This window comes from Scardinius erythrophthalmus, assembly GCF_964197995.2.
Source record: "Scardinius erythrophthalmus genome assembly, chromosome: 2".
NCBI lineage: Eukaryota > Metazoa > Chordata > Actinopteri > Cypriniformes > Leuciscidae > Scardinius > Scardinius erythrophthalmus.
Window position 1 is genome coordinate 13,857,648 of NC_138222.1, and position 24,237 is coordinate 13,881,884.

At 38.2% G+C, this 24,237-nt stretch overlaps 1 protein-coding gene across 1 annotated transcript in view; it reads left to right on the plus strand.

The window, feature by feature from the left end:
• pea15 (proliferation and apoptosis adaptor protein 15) overlaps positions 1 to 23,372 on the plus strand; it is a 57,977-nt gene extending 34,605 nt beyond the window's left edge. Inside the window, exons 2-4 of the mRNA XM_081359538.1 lie at positions 6,300 to 6,474; positions 12,126 to 12,281; positions 21,164 to 23,372. Coding sequence (XP_081215664.1) covers positions 6,303 to 6,474; positions 12,126 to 12,281; positions 21,164 to 21,228 — 393 coding nt within the window. The 5' untranslated portion in view covers positions 6,300 to 6,302 and the 3' untranslated portion in view covers positions 21,229 to 23,372. The remainder of the gene's footprint in view (positions 1 to 6,299; positions 6,475 to 12,125; positions 12,282 to 21,163) is intronic.
• Positions 23,373 to 24,237: the final 865 nt, after the last annotated feature.

Below are 24,237 nucleotides of genomic sequence, written 5' to 3' on the forward strand. Positions count from 1 at the left end.
AATCACCATTTTAGAATATAAAATCTGCTAAAATGGTGATTTCAAGCGCTATTATAGACGTAGCCACGCCCATTTTGGCGGTCTCTGACGTGTGTTGGTGCGCCGATAGCTCATTGGCGCACACATCAGAGGCGTCTCGCCATTGGATATGCAGTTGCCGCAGCACAGCCAATGAGTGAACCAGACACTCACTGTGCTTGCTGTGCAGCTGCAATGCGTTTTACAAAAAGTCTTCAATAATCTAAGGAGTTCCCCCCACTGAGTATAGCTACACAATACGAAGTGACCGTTCTCGAAAGGGAACTAGTTCAATCTGAATGATTAAAGAAAAATTATTTGTTTGCATTGTCTGAAATTATACCTGCTTTTCTAATAGCTGAAATTGTGTAATACCAATCTGTCATCTTTCTTTCTCTCTTTCATTAAAAAAGAGGATAGAAAGTGATCGATGTAGTTATTAGAGCTCTCAGAGTGCTTACCTGGAAACAAGCTTCTATTAACACTGCTGTGTTTTGATGCTATTGAAAGCACTTACCCTGTCTCAGTGTGGAGGACAGAGTGCTTTAACTGCATTATTTTCCTCTATCATTAAGCATAAACCTTTAAACATTTCCCACAATACAGCCAAACTTCTAATTTCAGCAGAAAGCAGACAGCGTACACATATCAAACAAAGAAATAAACGTACAACATACAGTGAAGCCAGCACATGTAACTTGTGGCATAATTTAGATTTCAACTTCTTTTATATTATTGATTATTTCAGTATGTAAATGAAATGATAAATGCAACTAAACCTTCAGATTTATCTTCAATAAAAGGTGGAGACTTTTCTAAAAATAATAATTCAACATCACTTCTATTTGGAAAGCGATTAGTTTTACTAATAAAAATTATTACTAATAAAAATAGTTAATTCCATGCGGTGTTAAATAATAGCACAGGATTATAAACATATAATGCAAATCCTGTCATTGTGTTTTTTTAATAGTCACCCTATTTATTTTGAAAATCAAATCATATCTGACCAAATTGATGTATACAGACACAGATCTTGCCACAGCATAATTTTCATGGAAGTCTCTCTTTATTGGTAAACCGTTTTTTTTTTGTTTTGTTTTTTTCTGGTTAGTTCTGGTATGTAGGCTCAATGTTGAATTCATATTTTGTGCTTTCTGTTGAGAGATACACCTGCACCTGTGCCCGCTCAATCTGTATTTTTCTAGTTTTCTTTTCTTTTGGATTGGTTATTGAGGTTGCCAGTTTGTCATCTATTTAGGGTGAAGTACATATTTTTTTGTGTGCTATAATTTGTTTGATTGTCTGGGTTTGTACATCTTTAGGGTTTTTTTTTTTTTGTGGGGTTCTGACTAAGTGAGTTTCCCTATGGACTGGATGAGTTTGCTGACGGGCTTCATTCATTCAAGGTTCATCTCTTCGCAGTTTTATGCTTTGTGATAGAAGGATAGGAGATCACTTCTTCTGATTTGCCTCAAGAAATGGATTGCTCATTTTTGTATATGTAATGATAGTAGGGAGGGATACTATGTGTCCAATGGGTTGTTACTAATCAAGATGCTGAACCAGTTTAGTTTTATACACAAGTGTTTTGTAAACAAAAACCTGGAAAATTAAAAGTGTGGTAAACATGGCATTTAGCAGAATAATTGGCTGTATTGAATTTCCTCTCAGCGCGATGACACTCTTGAATCAAAACCGGGCGCGATCAATCGCAGAGATTTTTTTTTTTTTTTTGACTAGCTTGTCGATTTCATTTTTTCCTGTCGCCCCTTGATTAAACAAACCATCAAAATAGAGTGGTGCAGGTATGACGTCACTTTGTAGGCCAACCGGCAATTAGCATCGAACTGGTTCCCTCAACAAAAACCTAATAGGATTGTTTCCCCATAGGCTTTTGGATTATCGCTAAAAAAAAGCTCAGTGATCACCAAAGTTTATGATACTTGCATGTTTTTCCTATCAAGATAATTATCACAGATGAACACAACCTTTATGAATTTTGAAGCCTAAATGCAGTCAGAAGTAAAAAGCTAAAAGTAGACTATAAACAAACTACACCACACCATTTTACACTACACCAATTTCCCAGAACATTTGAGTTAGAACAGTTTGCAAGAGCACAATTATAACCATAACGATGCTGTAAAAGCGGACTGAGTTTACCTTTTCAGCGTGATGATGTTTAATCTCCCTGACAGCCTCTGTAGTCCCATTTAGCCACTTGTTAGCAACCACCTTTTTCAAGACACCTAACAGCATCGAAAAAAAATCACGAGTGGGGTAATACTGATGTATTTTATGCCATGGAATAAAACGTGAAAGTGTCTTGAGCTTGTGTTCGCCACAGACCTTATTTCAGCCATTTAGCCAAAACCCCATTAAAAAAACAACAACATTGACTTCAGGACGATGGAACCGGAAGTGCTAAAATGCTAACTCAATTCTGCGTTTTGGCCTATAAAGTGATGTCATACCTGTCCTACTCTATAGATTTGAGCTTACCCTAGCCACAGCTGTTGCACAGAAGTGTGAGAGTGGTGGCACTGTTTCAAAAACTTTCTTACGTGTTCTTTACAGATTATTTCTATTAATTTTAGACTGCATTATGTGATCTGAAGAGCTTGAAACAGTGTACAGAGTGCTGTTTTCTTCTGTGCATGTCTGTTATGAGTCAGAGAGCTCATTCACTCTAGAGCTGTCAACCATATTATGTGATCATAACTCCTGCCCTTCCGAATGACGACATTGTGTTCACTTCCTTGTTCTGAGTTCCACACATAAACAACTGAGAGAAACGATTCTACATATGAAATATGAAGCCAAATAAATATATGATTACGATGATATATGTTCTGTATTTGTTTTTCATGCGGCTCAGGGTATTTTTTATAACAATAAAGAATGAGAAATGATTACATGAGAAATGCTAAGCAAGTGTACTGTTCAGTTTACTATCTGTCCATTATTTAATCAAAATCCACTTTAGATTGCAGTTGGAAATTATTACACGTACTCGTACTGTATGTTTTGCAGCGGACGAGGTTAAAGCCAAATGGGAAAACCTATGAGATAGGCTACATACATGAGGAAAAATGTATTATCGGTCAGTGCCACCTATCATGCAGGGGTGACTTAGCGGCAATCATTTCACGTTCAGTGTGAAAGCTCTGTTCATTGGCGATTCGTTACCTCAGGGGTGCCCAATCCTGTTCCTGGAGATCTACTTTCCTGAAGTTCAGCTCCAATTATGATCAAACACAACTGAACCAGCTAATTAAGACTTGATAATTACAGACAAGTGTGTTGGATCAAGGTTGGATCTGATCTCTGCAGGAAGGTATATCTCAAGGAACAGGATTGGGCACCCCTGGCTTACCTTTATTGAGCCTTAAATATTATAAAATGGAATTTAGGAATACAATTTGAAATGTTCATTATTTAGTGTTCACCTTTCAAAACGTAACAGGCAGTGATGATGTCACCTTACTAAAAATGAAGTGGCCTTTCGGTCGAATTGCAGTGCCCCCCGGAACGCGATTTCAACTGAGGCCGATCCCCTCGTCCGGAATCCAATTCCTCCCCTGCCTCAGCAGAGGTCTGGGCACGCCACTGCCCCCAAAGCTTGCACAGTCCTGGCTATAGCTCTTCCTGGGTTGACATTTCATTCAGTAACGCAGTTTTCATTTATATTTCATGCTGTTTAATGTTTGATGATCACATTAGCTTACATGTGCGTAAGCGATGCTTTTAATGCTTGTTTCTGTGTATCCTTCGTCTGGAGATTCTGTGCTCTTTCAGAAGATGCGTAATAGCGCCCCCCAACCGTTTAACATTGAGAACATTCCGTCAATGGCCAGGGAAGCGTTGTATTATAAATGAAGGAAAATTCCATCAATGGTGGGGAGAGTTTTAGTTTTCAGATTTGAAGTAAATTCCTATGTACACTACCAGTGAACTACACAAAAATTCCCATACTCAGAATTAGGAACACTCTGTTTTCTTTATAAATCAATATTTTCAAACGAATCTGTTGTATTGGATGCCAAAACATAAGTTTAAGACAGTATGTAAAACTATGTAAATAATGTGAATATTTATTATACTAATACATATACTATGTGAATAGGATACTCAATCAAAAGAGTAAACTAGGGATGATCTGATCGATCTTTTGCAGAGCGGTATCGGCCTATAAACACATTCTATGACTCGATCGGTTGTCACTAAGGCCCTGTCCCAAATGGCACACTTCATATGCACTTTCGGTCTAGTGGACTTTCAATAGCTGTTGCGTGCATGTGTCCGTTAAGTCCATGAGACCGTAGGGTGTCCCATTTGTCATTTTAGGTTTTAGAAGGGTGCTTGCATCATATGCGCCCTCGAACAGTGACATTCAACAGAGACCTTATATATTACTCATATAAAGCTTGAATTATTGGGATCAGTACTGGGCGATCATGATGACAAGAAATTGGTTATCGTATCGACTGCAAAAATCTTGAACGGCACATCCCTAGACTAAACACAACTACAAGCCAATCCATACTTGGAATACTTAATTATACTTTTAAGTACATCTTGATCAAAAGATTGAGTGCAAGTATAGGCCAAATATACCTACACTTTTCTGTCAGTATTAATAGTATTTAATTGTAATTTTAAGTATATTTCTGAGAAGTACATGGACGTATATTTTTTGAGAAGTATAAAAAGTAGACTGAAAGTATACTTATTTTTAGTTAAGAAGCACAGGCTACCTATAGCACACACGAATAAACTTATTTTTTTGTAAGGGTAACAATAATGTTTGCATTCTATCTTATGATCAGTCTTCTTTCAGATCTATTTGCATACTGAATTTTGATTGTTCTTGTCTTTCTATTAATTATGTGCTGCACAACCATTTTTATTTGTGTACAGTGTTAACAAAAGCAAGAGGCATGTTGAGTGTCATGATAAGAGCTAAATTTAAACCCGTGCACTTACCTGAATCTCTAACACTATTCTTTGCATTGCTCTGATTTTGGATGTGACATGAGATGTCAAACTACATTTGCATGGACTTAATACATTATTATTCTCTCTCTCTCTCTCTCTCTCTCTCTCTCTCTCTCTCTCTCTCTCTCTCCTTATCTTTTTCTTATCTCCCTCTGCTGGTGGATAACGTAACTACAGCGCTGTATTTAGGTCACCAGCAGATCAGTGCGGTTTACAGATACTGTCACAGATGGTAGCAAATAAACAGCAGCATGGCAACAGTGTTTGTACATAAATGAAATTTTTATAAAGCGTGTGTTGGAGGGATGCCTTCTATTTCTTCCATCACTCACACACACTCACACACTGTATTATACCAGTGACATTGAGGGTGATGAATGTAGAATGTCTGCACTGTTAAACCGGCTGTCACACAGCACAAACAATACATTGTAAAATAACAGAGGCGTCCATCTTGGCTTTGGATCCTGCACAGTTTCCTCAGACCTCTGTCCTCATGTGGGCTGCCAACAGCAAACGCTTTCAGATTGATTTGTTTGCCATCACAGTAAATGTGGCCACATGGAGCTTGCAGTATATCGTACCACGTCTTGGTATTTTGACAACATGAAGGTGCTGATGATAACAGCACTGTTTGTGAGGCAGGAATTTGAGGAAGTGGGAAGATCTTGCTTTTGTTAATTGTGATGGTCATGAGTTCCACTAGAGGGAGACAGAGAGCTGTGACAAGGGAAATTTTGACCTATAACCCTCAGGGTCTGTCCCATAGACTGTAAAAAGATGGACAAGATGTCTCCACTTCCTTCCTCGTAGAAAAATGTAGCCAAAATATCCCAGAAATGGTCGTTGCCGATTACGTCATTCTGAGCCTGTCATTACATCATTGAGAGCGCCTCAGGAAATAAGTGCACAAGACTATCCCAGGTCTAAAAAATCCAAAACCTCTTATTTTTTCAGGAAGTATTCAAATAAACAAAAAAGGATTACAAGCAAATGAACAAATGAAAAAAATGAAATGGCTGACAAAAATACAAAACACACAAACAAACAAAAAATGAATGAAGCAATGACAAAAAGTACAAAAAAGTCAAAACCTTAGGACATTGATACATGCATCTAGTACTAGTCCTAGAGAGGGATTTATACTATTTCTGGTAATACTGTTCGTATTACAGAAAGACATTCTTAGGTTATATTGATATCGCACAATGCTTTTACATGAAGCAGAGCTTACATATACGTTTTTGTGCTTATCTGTTCATTCTGTCTGTCTTTCCCAGAGAATGTCTGAATACAGCTCGTTGTTGAGTGATCTGTCTGAGAACATCACTAATGAAGACGTGGAGCAGCTAAAGTCAGCCTGTAAGGAGGACATCCCTGAAGAACAGAGTAACTCCATCATCTCCTCCAAAGAGTGGTTCAGCTACCTGGAGAAGAATGACAAACTGGCACAAGGTGAGACAGAGAGCAAAAGACACTGGCCTCTTCAGTTTCCATCAACAGAGTGAATGAAGTAATCAAACCTTAATTTTCATTTAAAATCATTAGTCACTGATATTCTCCCTCTCTGCCATGCCTCTCAAGTGCCGTGATTGAAAGGAAGAACAATCGATGTTTGACATAACCGCCCTTGTGAAAAAGAAGTACACTTACATACTTTTAATAAAAGTATTTAATATACTTTAAAAGAAAATATTTAAGTGTGAGTAATGTTTTCAGATACTTAATTGCATGTTAATTGCAATTAATTTAAAATGTATTATAGGTGAGTGAGTGAGTGAGTGCTTTAGAGTGCTTTTTTGGATCTGCTTCTTTACATGTAATTTCATAATTCTATTGTCTTTGCAATATAGCTTTTTAATGCACTTTTTAAAAGTGTACTTAAATGTATGGAATGATATTCCGGACAATATTCAAAGGGAATTGCAAATTGTATTTGCACTTGCATTTTCAATTTGTGCACACATATGTTGTGACATGGAAACACAAATGCGTGATTTGCAAATGTGTTTGGATTTTCTTTTCCCGTGTATGTAACATGTTTGCCAAATTTCAAATGGAAATGCAAAGTCCATTTGCAATTGCATTTCCAATGTCTTACAAGTTTTGACCCTGCTATTTTGGAATAGCAATAGAAAATCAGCCATTTGCTATTTCACTTCCTCCGCGTCCTGCCCCGATCCTCACAAAATTCAAATGGAATCGCAATCCCCTCTGCACTTGCATTTCCGATGCCCAGAGTCAAATGTCAGTCAGTCTTAAAGGTGAGGTTTATTGATATAGTCGAAAAGTATGCCATGCCCACAAGTGGTGGAAAACGGGGAATTTGGCTATTTTTGCAATAAAAACATGCCAAATTACTTAAATTCAATTTGATTTTATGTTTACCTGGCAACCAGAAAAAAAGAAGCAAAAAGAAAACCACAGTTCATGTTCGTAGGAGGATGCTCTGAATTCTGCTTCATTTCAGCATTTTATTTTTATACAAACTATATTTGTATCTTTATTTTGACATTTGAAACATTTTTGACATACATGCTGCTTAGTTGTGGGATTCCACAGATGTATCTTCATTTCTTCTTGGCAAGTAGCTTGCAACCAGAGCAGTCTTCTTTTGGTTTCATTTCTGTTTGGTTTGGTAGGTTTTTGGCTTTGTTTAAAGTGCAAAAAACTACACAGCAGTTTTACGACAATTGTTTTTTGTTGTTGTTACAAAAATAGACACATTGTACATTTTTCCTCGTTTTCCTTATAGGAATGAATAACGATGAAAACAGTGCTTTGTTTTCCACCACTTCAGGGCGTGGCATACTTTCCGACTATATCAATAAACCCCACCCTCAAGACTGAATAGCCACATTTCCACTGTTGGGCCAAAAGCGAATCGTGCTAGTGCATGCCAGAGCAAGTCACTGTCACTTCCGGGGCTTGATCGGCCTCATCTGGGCTTTCTCGGCCAGGTTTTTTTTTTGGCCCGCTGAATACCTTGCTTGGTCCAAAGCAGGCCAACTGTGGCTTGAGGATTGGCCATGAAGAGAGGTGGAGTTTACCTGAGACAGGAGATGGTCAACACCGCTGCTCATTTCCAATGTTATAATATCAGGCTACCAGCTAACTTCGACATTTAAAACATTTTAAGTAGCCTACATTCAGACACGGACTTACATGCAACGTTAAAGAATGCTTATGCTAATCATTGTGATAATAATTACATACGTTTATGGAAAATTCCAGATACTGCTTAAAGAACGTAGACAACTCGTATATGATCATAATCGTGTATTTATTCGGTTTAATGTTTTATCTTTCTCTTTGTTGATACCGGACTAATGCATCTGCATATCTGTCACTCACTCCGGTTAACTCATATAACTAATAAATCCTGTTTTCTTCTCATGAGCTCCCTCTGTTGCTCTGGCTGAAAGGATAAGGACGGGAGAGATTGCCCAACCCTCCTCAGATCACAATCATCACATAATTTCATGAATTATTTAATTTTTCATGAACAAATAATAGAAATGCTCAAAAATAATTTATCTATATTTTTCTAAATGTGTAAGCCTTTTGATTTAAAAGCCTTAATGGAGTTCTATGCATTCCTGTGATTACAAATAAATGGAAGCAGGTGCAACTGAATAGGTATGTGTTCTCTTTTTATGTGAAATACTAAATACCAGTTTGATTCAGCATGATTGATGTGCACTCCTGACACAAATAAAATGTACGCTGCTGGCAAAACCAGCAATGCAAGTTTGAGAGGTGTTGGCCCGCCAAATCTCGTGAGAATCACGACTTGCTTTACGACACGACGTCACATACATCAACAACATATGAAGCAGCCTCTATGGAAGACACTAGGCAGAGTCGACAAGGAAAACGAAGAAAGCGCGGTCAGAAGAGTGCAGACACGGCTCTGCGTGAGTGGTATTTACGACAGTAACGTTAAATACAAGTACTCCACAGCGACTCTAGGGGTCGCTGTTTGAGAAAAATGGAAACTGCATAGTGTTCCTTTAAGTAGGCCTATTTAAGAAAAGGCCAAACATTTGCTTCTGTCATGCTCATTTTGTGATCTAGCTAGTTTTCAGTCAGCTGTTTTCACTCAGGCTCAGTGCTTGAGGTCCGAGGCTTTTTTCCAATAGAATCTGTCTGTACCCTGCAAGACTTCAAGTTACGCCCCTTCAAGTTACGCCCACTTCAAGTCACGCTCCTTCAAGTTATGCCCACTTCCAAATTACCACAAGAGGGATTAGAGAACAGTTCCCTTATGCTTTTGAATCGCTCAAAAGTACCGCGATAGCTTCGGTGTATGACATCAAATTACCGCGATAACGATTAGAGAACAGTTCCGTATGCTTTTGAATCACTCTTGCACGAGTTTAACATAAACTGAACATATTAGAGTTAATTAAACTGACTCTTAGCTGTTCAAGAACAGAAACCTCTGAGATGACATCTTCAAAATGCTTGTTTTGTCTGTATACAGTAAAGTAAGCTGCAATCTGCATTTGTGCCAAGGTATTGATAATGTATTGCAAGAAACCATATTGCAATTATTTGTCCCACCTCAACTAGACTGTGGAGCAAGCACTAATATATCCTTTTGGAATTGGGCTTTGTCTAAAACATTTTTTTTTTTTTTTTTACATCTTTTCATGTTGTATTGTATGCCTGATGTGCTGACAATAAATTTTTGACAGCACAAATGAACAGCTAAATGCACCGCTTTCAAACACATCTTATGACACTGAGACAAATTAACAAGCACACTCATCACAAAATATTTTATTTGAAGGGCAACACATTGAGGGTTTATGCAAACCCAATCTATGTGTTCTGTATGGAAGCTTGTTTCTGCCACAGAATAAAACATTTGAAAAGATAATTGCGACTTTTTATCTCACAATTGCGATTTTACATCTCGCAATTCTGACTTTATTTCTCAGAATTGCGAGATATAAAGTCAGAATTGCGTGAAATAAAGTCGCAATTGCGTGTTATAAAGTCAGAATTGCGAGATATAAAGTCAGAATTGCGTGAAATAAAGTCGCAATTGCGTGTTATAAAGTCAGAATTGCGAGATATAAAGTCAGAATTGCGTGTTAATGAAGTCAGAATTCTGACTTTTTTTCTTTATATCATGCAATTCTGACTTTATATCTCCCAATTGCGACTTTATTTCTCAGAATTGCGACTTTATATCTCGCAATTGCGCCTTTATTTCTCAGAATTGCGACTTTATATCTCCCAATTGCGACTATATTTCTCAGAATTGCGACTTTATATCTCGCAATTGCGTCTTTATTTCTCAGAATTGCGACTTTATTTCTCACAATTCTGACTTCATATCTCGCCATTCTGAGAAAAAAAAGTCACAATTCTGACTTGATATATCACAATTGTGAGAAAAAAAGTCAGAATTGTGAGATAAAAATTCGCAATTATTATTATTTATTTATTTTTCAGTGGCGGAAACAAGCTTCCATAGTTCTGGGACTAATATTTTATATAGAAAATCAGATGGTGCCTCCAGCCGCATAAAACAGTCCATGCTGCAGTATCCTGCAAAATCATTTTCAGAGTAGAACCCTTGAAGTTCTCCTCTTTGTCCACATCCCCAGTATCCTTTTACAGTCTTTGTACATATAATTGCATTGAATGCAACGGGAGATCAGATAGGGAGGAAATCACATAGGAAACTCATATGGTGGTTTAGAAAAGAATAAATTAGGCAACATCTATGTACAACATGCATTTACATTTTAATAATGGCAAGTGACCACTCCAGGGGCCATCTAATATGTTGTGTTGCTGGCATCTGCAGGACACAGATTGACAAGCTCCAAGTTCCAAACGCTTTGCTCTGCCCTTGCTGCAATGTAAAAAGTTGAGTGTACCATGATCCTGTGAGTGAGTGACTTTCACCTATAGCTCAGAGGTGCTTTACCTCTAAAAATATGTGAGGAGGGCAGAAGGAAAGAGACAAAACTTACTGTCAAGCCAGCAGAAGTGTGCTGCCTTCAGAAAGGATTCCTCTCTCACTATCCTCCAGAAACATGTGCATGTGAGTGCAAGGGTACGAATTGCAGGATCACCATCTTGTGGCACCACAAGGATGAAGATCTTGTGCAAAATGTCCTCTCTATTCAGGTCTCTATCTTGCCAACAACATCTCGTTCTGACATCTTGTGTGGTTCAGTGTGATTTGGACAACTTCAAGTTACGCCCCCTTCAAGTTACGCCCCTCTCTTGCAATCCGCAGACAGACTCATCTCCTTTTGTCCTCTCCTAGCAAGTTAGCCTGGGCTCGCACTAGCCCGACAGTGGAAAATCGGCTATTGACATTTGACTGTGGACATCGGAAATGCAAGTGCAAATGGGGATTGCGATTCCATTTGAATTTTGCGAGGGTCGGGGCAGGACGCGGAGGAAGTGAAATAGTAAATAGGTGATTTTCTATTTCTATTCCAAAATGACAGGGTCATAACTGGTAAGACATTGCAAATTAAATTGCAAATGGACTTTTTTTTAAATTTTTGCAAATGGGCGTTTTTATTTGAAATTTGGTAGACGTTACATACACGGAAAAGAAAATCCAGAACGCAATTGCAAATCACGCATTTGTGTATACAAATTGAAAATGCAATTGCAAATATAATTTACAATTTCTTTTGAATATTGTCTAGAGAATCATTCCATATAAGTGTGTTAAGAAACATAGTCATGAAAGTTTACTTTCTTTAAGTTTACTTTATTGGCCTTTATTTAATTAATTTTATATTATCTACAAGTACAGCTTTAATAAAAATAAAAAATAATTTTAAGATTTGAAGTACACTGCCAGTGCACATTCAATATAATTTAGTGCACTTCTTTTTCACAAGGGTGTGACACATTTTGAGGCACCATGTTTAAATATGCTCAAGCATTCTATGTTCAAAAAAACAACAAAGGAAGTTGAATGCATTAGAAACAGCATGAGTCTGAGTGATTTATGACAAGCATTTCCATTCCATTAAATAACAGTTTAATTTATAGTACAGATATGTTTTTATGCTTTTGTTCTGTTTTATATGACATCTCTGTGATTTGTCTGTCTTGCATAGATGACCTATCCTACATAGAGCACATCTTTGAGATCTCACGGCGACCTGACCTCTTGACCCGGGTCATTGAGTACCGCACAACCGTGCTAAAGATCTCTGAAGACGACGAGATTGACACCAAACTCACACGCATCCCCTCTGCAAAGAAATATAAGGGTAAAGATCAGTTCCCTTTAAAAGTCTCTGTGTCTTTTACTTCATAAAAATAAACACAATCAACAGATCATAGCTGTTACATCTGTCAGCTGCAGGTGCCATCATGTGTCAACTGATGGCAGCCTAGTCCCTTACCATTTCCATAGACTCTGTTATTCCTGGACTTCATTTCCCAGAATCCTCTGCTCATTATTAGTTTATCTGTTTCAGCTGTGCTTTGTTTCATTTGATCATCACCCTGTCTATTTAAATGCCTTTTGCCTAAGTTCAGTTCAGTTCAGTTCAGTTCAGGATTTTGAGCAGTTCCTGGTTTCTTTATATTTTCATTGGATTTGGATTTCTTGTTCCCATCTGCCTCAGTGGATTGTATTTGTGTTTGGACTGTTTACATGTGCTTGACCCTCTGCCTGGTATGGACTATGACCTTGGATTGCATTTGTTAAAAAAACTACGTTTGGATTTTCACTCTGTCTGCTGAATGCTGTCTCACCACCACCAAATCATTACAATCATTTCTGACATTGCTCCACTGTTTCATCCTATTTACTTCTGAAGGAGTGAGTCTTACTGTCAGTCTTGCTGTCTACGTAGGCAGTAATTTACTCAAAAGGAACCTGAGATTACATTAACCATATAAAGCCTACTGTATTATCTTTAATACACAAATTTCCAATGCTTCTACATTATCAACATGATCAACTTTGCTGAAAAACCTGTTTGCACACAATCTACTACATGCCTTCTGTGGTCTGATGGATAGTTTATAGTTTTATTTTTTTAGCTAGTAAAAGGCTTAGTATAATTATAACTGTACATCTTCAGGTTGTGACGTCTTTTTACTGTGAAGTCTTTACAGATTTTTATAACAAACACAAGAGTAACTTTTATATTAGCAATATTTCAAGATGAACACTGACTAAAGTAACTTAGGTTTACTAGAATATCCATACTTTTGAGTATCATTTATTTGGTCATATCTTAATCATCATTGTATTGCATTATGTTTTAAAACTATACTAGAGCATTGATCATAAAACCAAGCATTTTAATATCATCCCACTAAGACAGAGATGTAGAGTGACAACTGATATTTTTATCCATTTTATGAAAGTAGTCAGCTATACTGTTATAAAGATCTCATTGTTTCAGTAGCAGTTTTAACATTAAGTGACATGGTATCTGACGCACAGAAGCCAATGGCACATGTCACTATGCGTATTGGCACATCCGGTGGCACATCCGGTCTTCATTGGCATGTGCCATTGGATAGTGGCATGTGTCACTGACATTATTGGCATGTGCCAGTGGTGGATAGTGGCATGTGTCACTGCACTGACATCGCAACACACTGACACTGACATGTCACCTGACTGACACCGAGTCGCGGAACATGTCACCGTGTTGCGACACCTCCAGTAGTGACTAAAAGATTAATTAAACACCTATAGCCTACTGACGTAATTGTGGCACAAAATCCTAAATAATTAGTCTAATTTTGTGATTTTTAAAATATCAATTAAACGAATTAAAGTGCATTAAGATTTTTTTCATTAAGTCAGTTTTAGTGACACAGGCCAACTGGCATGTAGGCTACCACCAGTGGATATTGGCATGTGTCACTAAAACGTGAGATGTGCCAATGGATTGCGTCATATGCCACTTGCATAACAATTTGCTTTATGCTGTCAAAAAATATGATTTATAATATCGCTAAGTTAATGTGTAGCCTACATACATAATTCGATACAATTATTTTTGAAATATTAGCCTAAAGCCACAGATGCGCTGGCCAGTGTTACACTCACTTATACTGACACCTACTGGCGTGCGTCTGTGCAGCATCACGCAAAAACAAAGGTTTACAGTAACGGACGCGACTGTATTCGTAGTAACCCATGATAGATTTTTTTTCGTGTCTTTCCTAGAATGGGCAGTTTGTGACTTTGCGAGATAAACATCATAAAGTAGCTCTGGTATTACAAAACATTCAGTGGCACATACCAATCAAATAAAGACGTGACACAAATAACACGTTTGAAAAAATCTTAATGCACTTTAATTCGTTTAATTGATATTTTAAAAATCACAAAATTAGACTAATTATTTAGGATTTTGTGCCACAATTACGTCAGTAGGCTATAGGTGTTTAATTAATCTTTTAGTCACTACTGGAGGTGTCGCAACACGGTGACATGTTCCGCGACTCGGTGTCAGTCAGGTGACATGTCAGTGTCAGTGTGTTGCGATGTCAGTGCAGTGACACATGCCACTATCCACCACTGGCACATGCCAATAATGTCAGTGACACATGCCACTATCCAATGGCACATGCCAATGAAGACCGGATGTGCCACCGGATGTGCCAATACGCATAGTGACATGTGCCATTGGCTTCTGTGCGTCAGATACCATGTCACTTAATGTTAATACCGCCTCTCCATTGTTTTACATTACAAGCTATCAGAATTTTCTTATTTTTTGACCATACAAATATCAGCATCTGCACCAAATTGCATTTCCCTTTCGAAGTGGAACTTCGATGCTTTGTCTGGTATTGACACTATGGGTAACACCATCAGCGTAACCAGTGTCTGAGGTACATGTAAACAAAAGCCAATAATCATTGGCAGACGGCAGTCCACGGCGTCCCACACAGAGCACCCGTGAGAATAAAAGGATGCCTGAGTTAAGGCCCTTTCACACTGAGCACAATTAAATGGCAAGAATGTATGACGCAATGACACTCTTGAATCTAAACAATAGATCCCTATGACCCTCCGAATGATGACATTGTGTTAATTTCCTCATTCCACACGGGGTACCGCACATACATATCTGAAAGAAACGTTTCTACAGTGGAAACATGAAGCCAATATATGATTACGATGATATGTGTTTTTCATGTGGCTTGGGGTATTTTTATAACAATAAAGAATAAGACATTTTTGCATGAGAACTGGTAAGCAGGTGTGGCGTTCAGTTTATAAAACACTAAATAATGCATGTCTGCCCATTATTTAATCAAAAACCACTTTTGATCACAGTCGATGATGGTTTCTGTGTAGTACCAAATAGGGGTGTAATGATACATCGTTATATTGACATATTGCAATATAAAAATGTGACGATATGTATCATTGATGTAAATAGAGATAGATTACTGAATTTGTAAGGTATAATTCACCCAAAAATGTCAATTCTGTCACCATGTACTCACCCTCGTGTCGCTTCAAACCTATACGATTTTCATTAAACTCCCAAACACAAATTAAGATATTTTTATACCTCAGATTTCTGTCCCTCCATTTAATGTCCATGCCTCTAAAGCTTAAAAGATCCAAGGCATCGTAACAATAATCAATCGAGTGCGATCTAATCCAAATCCAAGTCTTTTGAAGAGACACAATGACTTTATATGATGAACCGATCGATACAACGACGTTGTTCAAATGCTTGCATGACCTAGAAAACAACATAGCGAGCACCGGGAGAGTCTGTGTGTGCACGGCTTGTAAAGCCCGGCACACCAAGCCGACGGTTGGCCGTCGGGCAGTTTTTGTGTGTCAGCCGACTAAGTTTTCTCAGTGTGTTCCACAGCATCGGCTGAAATTGGTCCTCGTCTGCTTTTTTTCCGCCGATTCGACATGTTGAATCGGCTTCGGGCCGTCGGTGAGAGAGAGAACTCTGATTGACTGTTCAGCTTAGTGAACTAGTCAGTGCACGAGAATAATAGCAAAACAGCGAGCAAAGAAGTCAAACCGGTACCAATAGGCCTTTTTTAAAGCGACTTCCAGTGAAATGGAGTAAGGCGCTAATGTTACTCTTCACAACTTCCCTGAAGAATCTACCAGCAATTACATCAGCGGATGTTTTTCGACTTGTCGAGCTTCATTCAATCACTCCGCTACGCACTCAAAACAAAACAAATATTTTTTTATAATAGTCATTTTAGGTCATTTTAAGACTTTGTTTATCTTAATTTTATTGCTCAGTTGTGCCAGCATTATTTGGAGAAATAAAGTATGGTGATATCTTCCTGGAAAAGTAATTTGTGTCAGAATTAACTAAAATTATATTATGACTTGAAAGTGAAAGGACATAAATGTAATAAAGGCTTCAATAATAGATTTAATAAAATATAACGGGAAAGTTGCTTCATAATTTGTTTTCAGAAATGCATAAACATAGCTGGAAGAGAGGAGTGACTGCATGGTCATGATCTGCTCCAGCTGTTACCTCACTAACTATTTCGTCGTCTTGGGTGTCGTCAGAGCCACATATTATTTTTCCACTCAATTATATCGTTAAAACTAAATATTTTTCTCGTAATAACGAGATGTTATGTCGTTTTAATGACATCTTTTATCGTAATAACGAGATATTATGTCGTTAAAACGACAAATGTTCTAGGCCTTATAAAGACATGTGTGGTAATGTACAAAATATGCCTTTATCCACATAAAATGTATATAGCCTATCATGTCTTTATCATACTTCTACGTTCAAAAAGCTGAAGCAATAGCAGCCCCCAATGGACATTCATGTTAAAAGATCAAATTCTGTACACACCTTATTAATAAGCATACTATCTTACAGAAAAGCAGATGAGCCCAGAATATGAACTCAATGCATTTAATTACACGTTAAGCGTTTTCCTTTCATAGAAACCCTTTATTATAAAGAAAACTCTTAAAGTGGCTTTCTATGGGAGGATGGCATTGCGGTGCACAACAAATCCTTTGAATGGTATTCAATGCGAAGCAAACATTAAAAATATAAGTAGCCTATAAAATAAACATAAATTATTATGGCATTAATTAGCCCACAAACAATATTTATTTTAAAGCCTAAACAAATTTATTTAAAGAAAAACACCAGCATTGGCCGTTTATCTGTATAGGCTAAGTGTTGTATTTCAGCCGCCCTTTTCAAACTGGCGTAAGAAAATACAACATAATTTGATTTGTTAAACATGAAGAGGACTTATCCGTCTGGCATGGCCGCTCACTCTAACGTTAATCTAGATAAATGTTCGCTCTTATTAGGCGCATATCCAAGTGTTTGTGCAGAGTGTGGAGCGCGCACTGCATGACATGGTGGAGGTGCCGGTGCCATCACTCGCATTTTCCTATCAACTGTGGAAACAACTTAAAATACTCCATCATCTCTCGTCATACAGAAAAGAATAATTGCCTACTAAAGTCGCTACTACTTTTATTTGTGTAAACTCCCAACAACAAGACAACATTGTGCCTTTGTAAAAGAAAAGAAAATGAACAGGACGTGCTTTCATGGTCTCCGTGAATTGGAGCGCGTCTAATAAATGAACTGAAAAACAGCATATGCACTAGCCTCACAGACAATTAAACCGAATTTGAAATTGAATTAACTGTTGTATGTTGTGCAGCGGACGAGGTTAAAGCCAAATGGGAAAACCTTAGAGATGCTAACAAAAATTTTATTCTCGGTCAGCACCACCTATCTTGCAAACAAATCAATCATTTCGTGTTCAGTGTGAGAGCTCCGTTCGTTGGCGATTCGCTTAGCTTGATCGCGTCACGCTCAGTTTGAAAGGGCCTTTACACATCATCAGCTTTTTTGTCTTCAGGAGCCGCTTGTTCAGCTGCTTGTTTGTATGTGCAAGATAAAAGTCGATTGGAGTGTTTGACTCCATAGCGAGCTGGATGCAATCATTATGTTGCATTTGCAGTAAGAGGATCTGTTATTGCTTGATTCTTCTATATTAAGAATCTAGCGCTTGCAAGTAGTGTGCTCTGCTCTCAAGGGAGCTGAACGCATTCATTGTGATGTGTTTGCTGTGTAGGTGGAGCACAGGGAGGAGCCTGACTGAAGTTTTACTCTTTTGGGCTTCTCCTGCTATGTTGTTTTCATGTCATTTCAGGAAGCCCCTCTGTGGCTGCCTACGATCTGACTGATTAATGTGATGTGTCTAATTCTGAGGAATTAGATGCAGAGAGAGTTGAGGCGGGTGTTATTAATAATCCGCCTCCTCCATTGTCCCACCTATAAGTTTGTGGGCTTTTATTCCTTCTATGTCTCCACACTGAGGTGTCAAGATAATGGAGGAATTTATATTTAGATCATATAGTCTCTCCCATGTATTCAAATTATCCTCATGTGTTGAGACTGTGTGAGCAACGATATGTGAGGATGCCCCAGTTGAAGAGCAGCTTGTTAGCTATCCCTTCCCTTGGTTCTGCGTCCTCTTTGAAGGTTCCTGCCTTGCCAATGGAGCAAACGCATTCAGCTCTTGAGGATGAGCCGTGGTAAGGGAGCTTCCGTCTGGCTTGGCTTTTTTCACGTGGAATGAAAGTCTGGGCCGGATTCACAAAAATCTTAAGAAATCCGCCCAATTTCCACACAGCAGTGCTGCCAGAGGATTGTGTCCTGCCTAAGGTTAGGACGCAGGTGTTGCAGCAACTCCAAGCCCCGCCCATTGAGTGGTACTATCTCCTGAGGCAGTCCAAAAATATATATATATATGCACAAGCCACAGATCTATCCATCCATGCTACAAAGCACACAGCCAGTGCATTGGTCATTCTATGGTTGTTATAGTTTCCAAGAGGGGCATCTGTAATAAGGAAAAAGGAAAAATATTGATCTTCAATGCTTTGACCTTACACTCTGATCTCTTCGGTCTGCCAATGAGGCAGTCGTAGAGAAGTTTACAAGCTTTCATGAGATATATCCCTCTCTGGAGGTTCATGAGGTTTGATGCAGGCTGAACGGAGTTGTGTTGGACAGTATAGATTCCCTCTACTTTGCCTACCTCCCTCCCTAACTACTGTTGGGTTTTTAAAGCCCTGGCTCGCACTGGCCCGACAGTGGAAACGCGGCTATTGACTCAAGGCAGGGTATGGGCTGGCCTGCCCCAGTTACTTTTGGGTCTTTAGGTAGGGTTTAAAATGGAGTAGAAGCTACCTTGTGATTGGCTGCTCCCTATGTTGTCAAATACTGGTGAGATATACCTGACATGCTGAGCCCTGTCTCGCAAAGGAGGGATGAAGGTGGAACAGCCCGGGACTTGTCTTGCCGTAGAGCATAGATCATTCCTAGTATATTGGCTTAGGGAATAGCGCCACTTTTATGAGTTACATGGGATGTGACCATGGGGTTGATACGGTCCTGACTTCGACTGGGTATTTTATGCTATGCCTACTATGTTTGTGCATTTTCACAGCCTAGTAAGGTAGTCATTCCCATAGTATGATGTAGTGGGTATTGATTCCCCATAGCATCAATACCAGGAGCAGCATCGAAGTTCCATTTCGAAAGGGAATGTCTTTGGTTGCATATGCAACCTGGTTCCCTGAGAAGGGGAAAGAGACGCTGTGTCTCGTTGACAAACCTCAGGCCTGCCTACACATCTCCCTCAGACAAAAGAGTTGATGTGCACCCTTTTATACTCACGGGCGCTCTGCGATGTCATGGACTGCCGTTTCTCAATGATTATTGGCTTTTGTTTACACGTACCTCAGACACTGGTCAGGCTGATGACACTCCCCATAGCATCAATACCAGATGCAGCATCTCATTCCCCTTCTCAGGAAATTGGGTTGCATGTGCAAACAAAGATGATTTTTGGGCCTCTGCATAAAATTGAGCTCTTTTTTTTTCTTCATTTTCTTACTATATCATACCATATGAGGCATAAAAGCCTGGTGTATCAAATATGATACTCAACAAAAAACATACATATGCCATTTTTTTTTTGATCTATAAATAATTTTAAAATAAAAACTATCAAAAATAAAACATTTACTAAAAAATGACGTGAATTTTCATTTTAATGTGTTTGAAAGACAAAAGCCTTCCAGAGACAGTGAATGGTCAAATTAATCATTTAGTAATTATTCAAATGATAATTAATGTGTTTGTCAGGAGACGATTAGAAATGCAATGTTTAGAAAACACTTCTTAGAATTGAAATGATTTCCGTAAATGCAGTGATCAAATGTGGTGTGGATCTCAGTTTTCAGTGATAAGCCGCATTTCCACTGAAATTACCCGGAAGAATTTGTCCCCCAGACCTGTTGCTGTCTGCGTTTCCATCGCGGTCTAAAGTACTGTGAAGATTTGGCAAAGAAGTCTGGTAACGTAGGACTGCGCGTGACTTTCCAGTTTCCGCTGGATTCCGTCCTCCGCATATAAGCTTAATAAAGCCTATAAACCGCGTCATCAGTCCATCGGTCGTATTTTTTAAACTCCATTGTTGATTCGAAATGCAAACAACTCTTACTGTACACAATACAACAGACTTTTAAAAAATGGTGGTTTAAATAAAATGCTGCGTGGAGTCAACCAATCAAAATGCTGTGCGAACTTAACCAATCAGCATGTTCAGTGCCCAAAGTCCACCCCCGAAAGTTCCTGAACTTTGAAAAAGTACTACCTCACGAGCAGGGTCTTTCTACCCGGAACTTCATTTAGACCCTGGTCCCTGCGGTCGAAACACACCGAGTACCACCCCAAAGTCCCTAGTTCCTGAGGAAAGTTCCTGCGGTGGAAACGCGGCTATAGACATATGACTAGTGACTGATCTGTGTGTGCAATTAAACAAACATGAACATATATAAGCAGTAGAATTTTATAGAAATTTGAAACATGGCAAAAGTAGAATCAATGATTTATGAATAATTTGTTAAATGTTACTACCATTGTGAGAATAACATGCAATCATGTAAACAATAAAAAAAAAGATAAAGTTAAAATATAGGCCTAATATAATCTAATTACAAGTTCTTAATTTTTGGAATCTGATTATGTAATCCAGATTACATGTAATCAGTGACTACCCAGCACTCTGTGTAATGTTGTCTGTAACAGAGTTCTCTTTGTGTCTCTCTTCTGTGTTGTAGATATCATTCGCCAACCATCAGAAGATGAAATTATCAAACTGGCCCCTCCCCCTAAAAAAGCATGAGGTCAAAGTTCTTGACCTCTGCTCCTCATCCCCGGCACTTCATCTTGCCCATCATAGTCACCAAACCACTCCCACCACCCCGCCCACCTCACCTCCCAATGAACAGAAGCCAAGCAGCAAATCAGATTGCCAAGATGCTTTACAGCCACGCCCATGCCACGGAGGCATGGAACACATGAAGAACTAGAACGGAAGACAAAGAAATGGACAAAAAGACAGCGACCAAAAGACTTGTAGTCTGGTTACAATTGTAAAGTGAATGGGTCAAGTTGTGTGTCGGAATGAAAAACAATCATTCTGTGTTCACTGACACTTGTGTTGAATATTGTATGTGTGTGAGAGAGTTTATTTGGACTCTTGATAGCATTTAGTGGGATTGTCAGAAGTTGGTCAGACCAATGTAATAGGGAGTTTGCAGTTGATGTCTTAATGTGCAACTGGCCTAAGGTGTGAATCTAGTTGTGAAACAGGTTTAACCACTGGACCACTGTTCCTTTAGACACATTTATTCCCAAGTTAGTAATGTGGGTAGACTTGAGGTTGGTACATTCCCTTTAAAAAAAGCTCATATCAACATTTAAAAGTGTTACAGAGAATTCATCTCTGAATTTGTGTGATTGCCACTTAGAAAGCCAATATTTGCCTTCTTTAGAAATGAAATGCATTGTTGCAGGGTATGCAATTACCTAGTAGAGAATTAATACTGCTTTTTATATTTCTGCATCATACTTCTATGAATTGTAGTTCATTCAATTATCAGTTCTATTTTAACAATTGTTTATTATCAAACAACAGCAGTCTTATATATCATTAAAATAGTGTTCTAGTACATATGGGAGACAAAACTAGACATGTATATCCTATATTAGATGTATAACGGGCCTAAAAACAGAGTCCATCAAAACAGAACATGGTAGAACATGTGTGTTTAGTAACATTTTAACTCAATTTCTGCAGTATTTGCATCAGGAAATAGAAGGCATATATTTTTGTTAAAACTTTAAATTTGACTACTTCTACTGTGAATTGTTTATCCAGATGCCTCAGTATACCCTTATGTGAAACATTAGGATGATATCACATATATTTTCTGTTTATAATTTGTATACTGATAGAGGGTAAGAAACAGCTGCGACTAAAACAGATATTTACGTCAAGGATGTGGTAAAAATAAATAAATAATTATGTTAATGAAATGGGAAATAAATATCCATAAATTGCAACACTCTATGTGGCCAAAAGTCTGTATGGATCACATTGTGCATCCAAACAGCACATCATTTTTTAGGTGTTTTCTTCTATTTGTACTCTAACTATTCTTGTTTCACAAAAGTAGGCTATATTTTAATAAGTATGACAATGATTTGAAAAACACACATCTTTGCCAATCGTTCTAACACAGAATATTAAGATCATGCTGCATTTACAAATATTAATATCATGATTATGATTGTGATATTCTTTGTGTTGGTCAGATTGCGCCTTTTATTGACACCATCTGCTGAAAGACTGTTCAAACACGACTCTAAATTTGCTTGATCACTGTGTTGTTGCTTAGCCCCTGCAGACTGTTGTTTTCATATTATAAAGCCAAAACGGTTATTGAGGACATGCCATGTGTGTTTTTATGCGTCTGCATTTCCACCCACGCATGAGGGCAGGACGTATCGTTCAGTTACAGGCTGTTTCTGCAACTCTCTATTTATTATTCTGTTGTGTGATTTCATTGAATCTAAGAAAACAAGTTCTAAGACCTTAGCAAAATCGAATCTAGAACTACATATTTGTTAAAGTCTGGAACATTTTGAAAAGATAGAGTGCAACTGGCCATGGACATTCATGGCCCTTTTAATTTGAAATAGTTACTGTGGATTTCTGAGGACTGTAAAGAATGTCCTGTCAAGTTTTAGATCAGTGAAATGTAAACTTTATTTCTGCTGTTGCCACCCAAAAAGGACAATAATTTATTACATTCCAAGCCTGTATATTTCTTCCAAATATACTCAGAACGAGATATTTAGTAGAATGTTCATACAATGAAAGTGAATGGGGACAGGTCAAGGCCCCAAATGGACAAAAAAGTGTATATACTTCTTTGTCCAATTGGGTCCTTGACCTGCCCCCATTCACTTTCATTGTATTCGTGCAAGAACCAATAGCATTTAGTATCAATGACTTCAAACCTGGCATGATGCCTCTTAATGTACTGTAACACATTTGAATGCACGCAAATCCCCTTGCATTGTATGCAACAGTTCTCCTTTTCGTTCCAATAAATAATAAAAGTCACACAGATTTGAGGGCGAGTAAATGACAGAATGTTAATTTTTGTCATTTTCCAAAGTGAAAGATCCAGATATATGTGACGAGTCACAAAAAAAACTGTCAAAAACAGATTGTACATGATTCTATTTATTAGATTTTTTATGTTGTTGTTGTTGTATTGATGTTTCTCAATTGTGTACAAATGTCATCTTGTGAATTTTGCGGTATGTGACGTGATGATGTTCCCCGTCTAGTGTCTCTCTGGACACACGGCCAAACGCTCAAATCAGTCTCATCGGACACACCATGATCAGTCTTTGAAATGATTTGTTTTTCTGTTTGTTTTGTTCAGTAATGCTGTGGTTGTTTTTTTTTTTTTTTCATCCTCTGTCCTGTCATCCGTGGACTGAGTTCTCTGTGATATCTGATTCTAGATCAGCTCTCTATATGCTTATGCTAGTTTTACCAACCAATCAAAGACTTTAATAACGTCCCCAGACCAGCAACCAAGGGCTTCAGATGTCCTCACGTCATTTACAGTGGTTTCACATATTGTGTGCATGAGCACCTGTAGGTTAGCCTTTGTTCAATGATGGCTTCGTCTATATCAAGGGCATCTGTTAAGCACTGTGCTTTGCGCTTGAAATAATTTTACCAAGTGTATTTTCAAAACAGCGCCTCAACTGGAGAACATTGGAAAAGCCATATTGCTATCGCTCTTCCTTTTCCATGTTTCCTTTTTGA